Here is a 9,809-nt window from a genome sequence, read left to right as displayed (position 1 = left end):
GAGACTTAGATAAGAGAGGCCAGATTATGAAAGATATTGAAAAAAGATATGGAAGTTTGAACTTTATCTTGAGGGCAGTGAGGTGAATGTAATTCTTGAGGGCAATCTGATTAAAATGGAATCTGACAGTACTATGGAGGGAGCAACTAATGGTAGTTAGTGAGGCCAGCTTATAATGTTATTTCAGTAATCCAGGCATGAATGGATCCAAGTGACTGAAGGGGGGAATAAATATAAAGGGATAGTATAAAACATGTGGAAGGAAAAAACTGAGGGTACTTGGTAACAACATACAGGTTTGAAGTCAAACGTAAGTTCAAGGTTTTCAGTCTGTGACCACTGACACAAAGAGGAATGTAATTATAAGGTGTTCTACCCTTCAGATTGTGATTTCCTGAGAATAAGACTGGTGCCACTTATTTCAGCATTCAGTATGCTATTCTGAAGATAGTGGGCAATAAAGATTTGTAAACCAATCAACCTTGTCTCTTAGCAGGAATAGAGCTAGTGGTACGTCAGCAATTCATGCTCTATCTTTTCCTCTATCCTTCCCTCTCCCCCACCCTCTGACCACCATACACATATAGCAGATCTCTGCTATTCAAGGCTTATAACTAGGCACACTAATCCCAAACTCCAATACAGCTTTCTCAACTATACTACTGAGAAATTCCCTTCTGGTTAAAAGTAGAACAGATGTGTGCAAGGAAAAAGCAAAATAATAAAGGTAAAAGAACAATAAAAGCAAAAATATTCCTTGTTCTCTTGCCAAACAATCCAACCTAAAAAGAGGGAACAGAGGGTAACAAGCCTCTCAGGTGGAAAAACTAGAAACCAAAGCCATAAAACAAGAAGTAACATGAACGTTGGATTTATCACTCATCTTTTATCTCCTCAGTACCAATTTACCAATTACAGCATGTTCTCACTCATGTATTTCTGCTACTGATATAGCTCTGCATCTCTGGAATGCTTCAGGGAGAAACATTTCAAAAGAAAAATCCATGCCTGGAACGTAGACATCATTGTGAACGGCAAGTATTATGGAGCCTTAAAACTCCATTATCCTATGACCAAACTTTTAAGTTAATGGGAAGTCACTTTTGACTCATCTACAAAAAGAGGTAGAATGCTCTGCACCCATCTCTGCCAGGGACAAGGTGCCTGGGTTGTCCCCATCCTTCTACTTTTCTAACAAGGGTTCTGAGTAGGTTCAACAGGGGTATCATCCAAATCCAACCAAACTGTTTGGACTTGACTCTGTACCTTGGCAGCCTTAAGGTTGACACAAAGGTGGACCCATTTTCCCAATACTAAGTGAAAGGGGCTGAATCATGACAGAATATGCTCTTTCCACAAATCACTGGTTTATTAGAAAGTTTTCTCTCCCCTCATTTTACAGCATATATATATATATATAATATATCTATCTTATGTGATAAAGTTAAATACAGACTGTTATGCTTGTAAGTAGAATAGTTTTTTTCGTTTTTTAAAATCACTATTCTGGGAGTTTAAGAAAAACTGCCCTCATAAAAGCAGCAAGGCTGCTAGAATCCATGGGCTCCATCTACAAGCTAATGGTGAGCAGCATCCGAACGTTAATACTGTATCATTCATACCATTTAAATATTTACATCAACTTAAAATAAAGAAAACATAAGTCCCTTAACTTAAAACAGATGATTTCATTTTTCCAGTGCTATTAATTTTAAAAGCAATGCTTGTTATTTTAATGAGGAACACAGATCAGGGTAAGGGCTCAATGCCCTGGGTTTGCTTAGAACTCATTCCTACCACTCAAAATGCCTTTGTCTTTCTTTTTTGGGGGAGTGGGATAAAAGTAGTGGTAAAGAGGATGTAAAAAAGCAGGAGGCTTGCTTGGCCCACACTACTAATTTCTTACCCTTTCAGGTAGCCATCCTGCCTAGCTCACACAACCAATTCTAGCCATGAAGGTTGACTGGACTGGGAAAGAGCCGCCTAAATTATTAAAAATAAAGAGGGAGACGAGCTAAAGCCTCAGCACCAGCTCAGGCCAGTGTATTATGTTAAGGCAAAAGCCTAGGTGAGAAGTGGGGAAGGGGTGCTGAGGTAAAAACGTTCCTGGTCAGCGTCTTTAAAAGGAAAAGGATCTCACTTTATGTGAGTAGGACTAGTAACTCCTTTACTTTTATCAGGTGAAAGAAAAGAGTACAGAAATATGCTCACCTCTCAAAAAGGAAAGAAAAACTGGCCCTTCCCCAACTTCCTCCTCCAATCTTTCTGCTTCAGTTTAGAACCCAAAAGGCACAATTTAAAAAATAAGTCAGAGGGATTGAAGTACTAGGAAGACTATTGGGAACAGAACTGCAGTCATGTCAATTAGTGGCAGAAGCTGAATGAAATAATTACTCTGGATTTTCTCAAGAAGATAGTGAAATTTCTAGCTCTTCAACTCCTCTATGCCTGCTGCCTTAGGGGCCAGCCCCTTTGGAACACGACAGCTAAGCACAGCATTTGGCATCCCTGCAGATCAATGTCCCTCTGACACCTCCAACTGGCTGCCATCCATTAGCTCTTAGGAGTCCCAGTATTGAGTGCATGTTTTACTGTAATTACTCAACATTTCTTCTCAGCAAAAAAACTCAAAAAACAAAAACAAACAAAAACGTTAAATGATTTTCCCCTTTTGCTTTTTTTTTACATTTTATAGTACATAACTTCAAAAATACATGAGCTTGATAAAATATACATGCTTAGTCATTTTGCATCTAGCAGAAAACAAATTTGTTTTTATTTTATTTTGTTCTCATTTTGCAACCTTTAAAAGTGTCTTAAACTACAGCAAACATATTTACACAAAGCCACCAGAACAAGGATCACTTAGAGTTGGCTGTAAAAAATATTATTGCAGTATACTACAAATATGGAACCTTTTTTCATGAGCTACAAAAAGCAGCATTTACGTTTACAGAGTTCAGTGCAATTCTTTACATTAAAAAAAAAATTCCTATAAATTAAGAAGGAAACATCAACATGACAGAAGAAAGAATACCCTTTAGACACTCAAGCTCCTCTCTGGGGAAGCATACAGGGGACGCCATGTTCCACAACACCCAATACATGACAGAATCTTCTTTTCTGGGCTGTGAAGATGACTCTTTTAAGGTGAGGAATGATTTTCTCTGTTTAGACGAAGAGTGGACCTAACTACAGTTTGGTGTCCAGGCCAAACACCTCTTTTCCCACCTCATAACTGGGACAATGTCACGTCACCATGGGATCAGTCACCAAGTAACCCAACCCAAGGTATCGATGCTTTTCAAACAAATGTCACCACTGCCCATTAGGGAAAATTCAGTTTGTCCCTGGCACTGCTGACAGGGAATGGAACAGCTGGGTCTATTACAAGTGCTCTAGTTGACAACCCATTGGCTAGAAAGGAGGAAATGCTAGTTATAAATTTTTAAGACAGGGCAGAGCGGCAAAGACCAGGAAGGGAATGGGGGGGGGGGGAATGGGGGTGAGGAGGGGTTAACAAGATTTTCAGCGAGGAGATGCTGCTACAAAGGAAGTGGGACAACACTTGGAGATGTTCTTTGTGTTGAAAATACAAAGGGGGGGGAAGAAAGGGAAGGGAAGAGGAAATGGGAAATGAAAAAGAAAGAAAAAATCCCTGATATTAAGCCCAATGCAAACCTCATATCCCAAACCATTCCTGCAAGCCAAGACTCATTTCTTTGGCTGTCAAAAGAAAATTCCCCACCCCAATTTCCACTTACTGGTTCCAATGGCTCAGCCCTCTTCTCTTCAAGATATTCAGGTGTCATCACTCCTCCTCTCCCCACTTGTCCCTCCCCCTCTGTATCCACTCATGTACCATGGCTAGGTGGATGCTGCAGGTCCTGACCTGAGAAAATGGGGTGCAGTAGTGGGTGGAGGTGGAGAGCAGTGGCAGCTGCTGCAGCAGGGCGTGGAGCTAGAAGTGTGGGATAGAGAGCTGCATGGGGGACTGGGTGAAAGGTAAAAGGCCCTGGGTGGATAGCAGAAGCAGGAATGATGTGGATGGGATGACTGGCAAGAAAGGTGGCGGGGTGGCCAGGGATAATTGAGTGAGTGAGGTGAGACAAGGAGATGGGGGTCAGGTGGGGTTGGGGAATGTGGTGCACCTGGGCAAGGGGTTGGGGATGGGGATGAGGGTGGATGCCGATGGCAGCAGCAGCGGCAGCAGCGTGGTGTTGTAGGATGGCATGCTGCACTGTGGTGATTGAAGTGGCTGAGGCCGTGGCAGGTTGCTGAATGTGGATAGGCTGAAGAGCAGGTGTTGCAGGAGCCAGTGCTGCTGAGGCTGGGAAAGCCTTCACTTGTTTGGCCAGGAGCTGCTGCTGGATATGCTGCTGGGCTGCCTGCTGGAGCTTGCTATATTTCTCCATCTCTTCTGGGGTGAAAGTGATGGGCTGACTCTCTAGGGGGGCCAGTGAGGCATCGTCAGCCCCATCAGGAGATTCAACGCTGGGTTCTCCACTAGGAGGTGCATAGCTGGGGAAGTGCTCCATGTCTGGGACTAAAGGGAGGGCACTGGATTCACTGGGTATAGACTGACTTGCCCTGTCCAGATGCTCCAGGGCATCCCCATCACTGGGCTCAGGGAGGTAGTTGTGGGGTATGGTGGGATCCCCAGGATAGCAGTTAGAGAGTGCTGGGGTGGTTAAAGGAGCTGTGGAGTGTTCAGCAGCGCCTTCTTCAGGCTTTGGCTCTTCAGGAAGTGGGTCTGATATAGGTCTTGCTGTGTCTTCCAAAGGGCACTGGTGTCCATATGGGGCCTCTGTAATGCCCAGGGGCCCCTCCTCTGTCTCTGACTGTTCTTGCTCATCACCCCGCTCCAAGCCAGACTCTTCACATTTTTTGGTGTTTGGTTTGCGAGTGGCTGGGAGCTTCCCAATCAATGGGAGAACTGACTTATTGCCAAGGGAGGGTGGGAGCTTAGGCCCAAAGTAACCCTGTGGGGGATCTTTCAATTTGAGCCCTACCTTGTTTGGGATAACTAGTACCTCTTCACTTAGACTTGGCTTTCTCTCAACTTTCCTTGATTGAATCTTCTCTAATAAAAGCTTAGCAGTGACTGAATTTTTATCTTCTGGGCTATAATCACCATCAGACATCCTTGCTTGGCCAGTGCTATTCTGGGAAGGTGGCTCAGACCCTTTACTGTCATCCCCTCTCCCATCTTTCTTTCCAGACCCCTCAGCTCGACCTGACCGATAGTAGTGTGGGGACTGGGAGCGATAGATCTTAGAACGGATGAAATCTCTGCGACCTGATCGTCTCTCCTCAGGGCTTTCATGACCTCTTGAGCCCTTTCTGGAATCTGATCTCTGGGAGGGGCTTCGTGTGCTGCGGCTACGGTCCCGGCTATAGCTCCGACTCCTCTGCCAGCTGTGGGCTGTAGTACTCCGGCTTCTTCGTTTGCTCCGACTGCGACTACAGCTGCTGCTTCGGCTCCGACTCCGACCCCTGCTCCTGGACCTAGATCGCTCTCTAGTATGACTCCGTGACCGGCTTCGTGATTGGCTACAGCTGAGGCTATAGTCATCTTCAGAGGATGAGTATTTGTGCCTCTTGGACCGATGTTTTGAGCTGGCATAATCTGAGTCATCCTCTGAGTCATGAGAACGCTTTGAATGTCTTCGTGACCGGTCACTATAGTCACTATAGCTGTCATCTGAGTAACTACGTTGCCGGCTGTAGCAGCTCTGGTCTGTAGAAGCATCTGAGCTGCTTGAATAGGACCGTCGGGATGAGTGGCGGGAAGAATGGCGCCGGCCAGACCGAGAACAGCTCCGGGAGTGTTCACTGCCAGAGTCTTCATCATCATCCTCACTGTCCTGGGATGGAGATTTCTGGTGCTGCCTGCGTGATGAAGCTGTATCACTCTCATCTCCACTGCTGGGCTGGCTGCTCCTTCGTTTAGCACCCATTCTTCGCTGGCAGGCAGATGGAGGTGGGTCAGCTCGATGCTTTTTGCCACCATGGTCCTGGGCACTGCTGCTGCCACCACCCCCATCTTCCTTCTTGCTGCTACTCCCCTCATCAGTTGGAAGTGCTCTCCTCTGGGAATCTTCCTGTGTCCGCCGACGCCTCCTGGGGGGCGCAGGGCTGCCACTCCCTGGGGGCTCAGGTTTAGGTCCCCGCTCTGAGTCTGCAGGGGCTGATGATTTATTTTTCTTCCGTTTTCGCTTCTTTCTCTTCTTGGACTTCTCCCCAGACTCAGTTTTAGAGCCCTTGTCTTCAGGATCATCTTTGTGTTTTCGCTTATGTTTGCTGGACTTTTTGTGCTTCTTCTTCTTCTTTTGTCGGTGAGACTTGGCAGCTCGCTCTTTCCTGCTGGGGAGGCTCTTGCCTTTGTCCTCCACTTCTTCCCCATGGTTCTCCCCAGGTTCCATCCTATGAAGGCTGCTACATGCTGACCCCGAGGGCACAGCATCTGTTTTCTCCCCCGAACTATGATCTGTATCACCCCCTTCCTTGTTCTTATTTACATCCCCAGGATCAGAACACTGGAAATGTTCCTTTGAGGGGCCTCCTGGATCCTTTGGTTTTTCTATCCCTTTTGCTCTGGCATCTTTATTCCTTGACAACTTAAAATCAAAGTACAGAGGGTTACAGCTGTATGAAATGGAGGGTGCTGTCTTGGTGAAAATTAACAGTTCTGATGGCCACTGGAGGGCAGTGCTTTCATCTTTGCTCAAAACTGGGAAGAAAGGGCCAGTAGGATGTTTAGGTCCCTCTGAGCCTTCTTTCCTTGCTGGGGTAGTCTGGGCAGCTTCTTTAAAAGGGCTAGATTCAAGGATTTGATTTTCTTCAAGCTGCTGACTGTCTCCACTTTGCTCACTTGGGTCTATTTGGCCCTCTTTTGCTTCAGTCTTACCTCTAAGCTCTGAAGATTCAGTCACATGTGTTTCCTTCTGTTGCATAGGGTTTTCAATCACCACCTTTTCTGCTCCTTGGCTCAATGCTGGCTTGCTGAAACTCTTAAGCTTGGGAGAACTATTTTTTTTGCTTTCAGGGGTACTCTTTGGGTGTGTGCTATGATCTGCTTCCATTTGTTCACTGGCTCGCATGAAGAGAAGGAAAGGGAAGTTGGGCTTCACTTTGCAATGAGCTGGGGGAATGTAGTGGTAATATTCAGGCTCTGCAGCTCCAGTGCCATCTTCTCGTCTCATTTTTTTAAGCTTGGATAGTGTTGAGGCAAGTGACCCGCCATCTTTTTCATGTGCATCTTCATCTTCCTTTTTGCCTTCAGGATTACTGTTGCCATCAGAGTCTCCAACTTTCTGTAATGCTCCTGGGTCAGAGCCCTTCTCATCAGTTTTTGTGCTGTCTTCAGAACTACCTTCTTCTGCATGGTCCTTGAAGACAGATGCTATTGATTCGAGTTTGACAGGAGTTTTCTTGGCAAAAGAAAATGAAACTCCTAATTTTTGCAACGGAGTCCCCAAATTATTCTTGATGCCAAAACTGACAGCCTGGGGGGCCAAAACAGGAGCTTGTCCCAGACCAGCAGTGCTACTAGGTTGTACTGAGGTGAATGGGCCTCCTTTGTCTGCGGTGAATTCGGCGCTTAGGCCAGAAGAAGCAGAAGCTCCCATGCCACTACTGGCAGCTGACTCATCCTTGTCATCTTCTCCTTCTTCATCTACAGCAACTGTGGTTGGTCTAAACATAGGGCCACTTCCAAGGGCGCTGCCCAATGATTTGGAAAAAGGAAAGATGAGTTAGTAGGGGCACTTTAGAAGTTTCACAAACTACTTATTATCTTCTACTCTGGTTTTTATAAACCTTTCCTTTCACTGGCCTTTGCTCATCCACTAGTAGAAAAAGCAATATGTAGATAATAGACTATATTATCCTACTTGGTTCACTGTTACAGTGTAAGAACTTCCTCAAAAGAGATTGGGAAAATTTAATTCCATTAACTTTGTCTACACCCCTTCCCCCCACCTCAGTGGAAAATGTACATTTCTACCAAGTTATACTCTTTTAATGTTTTTTGATCTAATCCAAACCTCTTCTGTTCCTGGTATTTTCTCATGCAATATTATCCTAACCTGTAATAGGCTGTCAATGGTCTTCCAAATTTTATCAAAGGGTTCCCACTAGCCCTTATTTCATTCAGCAAAGTGGTGGCAGGGATGCTGTATTAGAAATTTTAGAAGAGGAATTCTATCTCATTTCTTCCTGTTCCTTCAAATTTTTTAAAAAAAAGGTCTATAGAGTTTTACCTGTGCAAAGGCTGTTTGCCCTCTGAGGTCAAAGGCCAAGAATTTGTTGTTTAATTCTTGGACATCACATGTAATCTATTCAGATGGTCTCCTCTAAGATTTGCTAGGTACTCAATTAATAATGCTGAAAAGTAGAATTTCAGTATGGGGACCCTGACCATTGAGAAGGATCCTACTGGCCAAAAGACATGTGATCATTGTCTTCCTTGTAGTTTCTGTACCACAAATCCTGTCACTACAAATTATTCAAGAACATAACTTGAGTGAAAAGGAAACTTCTGTATAATTTGTTCTGTCCTCTTCACGTCACTTAAATCCCCATCCAACTTAAGAGTCTTAAGAAGTCTGGTGCTCCAGATTGCATTAGCTTCAAAGACTGCTCTATGTTCTATTTCCAAGTGCTAAAACTGTCCCCAGAAAGGACTGAAGCTTTTGGGGAAAACTGAAAGCTCTGACCTGCATTAGGAAAAACAAAAACTGGAAAACAAGATCTGCAAAGGTGGCTCAGCATAATGCTTTTAAGCAAAAACAAAACAAAAATAAAACCCCAAGTTGGAATCAGCTGACTGAAATGTATTTTGGGTAAGAACCCCAGCAATACTCCTTGGAGGAATGAATGTCTGTGGCTCCAGAAGTCGTCATCAGAGAACTGAGTAGAGTTTGATACGGTTTAAAGACAATTTAACTCAATATTGTTCCAAGATCTCATAAAACAGATTTTCTCCAAAATCCCTCCTAAGGCCTTTCCTTCCTTCATTAGGACCTAAAATGTATACATCAGAAATATTCAAGAAGGTAATAAATTCACAAACTAGATACAATACTGGATGATTAACTCAGGAGAGGGAGCCCACTTCAAGAAATGGGATTGCATTTTCTACTTCTTTAGTAATATTTTCCTTTTTAATAATCCCATACCCAGCACTTAGTACAGAGTATGTTAGAAAAATGCTTCATTTTGTCCCTCAGTTGCTCCACCAATAAAATGAAGACAAAAGTAATTTCTGCCTCACTCAAGGGGATTTTGGAGGTAAAGGGGAAGAATAGGCTCAGAGTTAGTCATCCTCCTCTATCCCCACCCTCAGTCTAACACCACCACTAACCCCTTCTGTTTTTTACAAATGAAAAGGAACAAGGACAAGACCATGTTTAGTCGTTGAACCTGTTACAGTTTACAACTAACCCCAGGCCCTTTGAGAGAGGGGCTCACCATTCAGCTTGCTTTCTCTGCTCTGCCAATTCATGCAGCCGTCGCAGAGCTTTCTCCTGCTTCTTCTCATCTTTCCTTGATCTTGAGGAGACATTACGAGCAAACTCTCTCTGCTTGAGATCTTTCAACCTCTGTGGTGACAGAAAGCAAGGAAAGAGTAGGTACAGAGGATTAGAAAAGCCTGGGAAATGAGAAACTGGGATTCCAGAAACTCCACCCCCAACCAATGGTTATTGAGCTAAGGCTGAGAGTCTCTTGGTCCCCAAGAACACATTACAATACTTTCCAAAGGTCATTGTAAACAACGGTTGATCGATTTTGGCAGTGCCATTGAC

The 9,809-nt window shown here is 44.3% G+C and overlaps 1 protein-coding gene across 3 annotated transcripts in view; it reads right to left on the bottom strand.

The window, feature by feature from the left end:
• Positions 1 to 1,350: 1,350 nt before the first annotated feature.
• Positions 1,351 to 9,809, bottom strand: part of GPATCH8 (G-patch domain containing 8) — a 105,866-nt gene continuing 97,407 nt past the window's right edge. For all 3 annotated transcript variants that reach the window (XM_072646014.1, XM_072646016.1, XM_072646015.1), the window contains 2 exons: positions 9,475 to 9,605; positions 1,351 to 7,725 (listed from right to left, as the gene is read on the bottom strand). In XM_072646014.1, the coding sequence (XP_072502115.1) occupies positions 3,855 to 7,725; positions 9,475 to 9,605 (4,002 nt within the window). In that variant the 3' untranslated portion in view covers positions 1,351 to 3,854. The remainder of the gene's footprint in view (positions 7,726 to 9,474; positions 9,606 to 9,809) is intronic.

This window comes from Notamacropus eugenii, chromosome 2 (assembly GCF_028372415.1).
Source record: "Notamacropus eugenii isolate mMacEug1 chromosome 2, mMacEug1.pri_v2, whole genome shotgun sequence".
Classification (NCBI taxonomy): domain Eukaryota; kingdom Metazoa; phylum Chordata; class Mammalia; order Diprotodontia; family Macropodidae; genus Notamacropus; species Notamacropus eugenii.
This window is presented reverse-complemented; position numbering and strand designations above follow the sequence as displayed.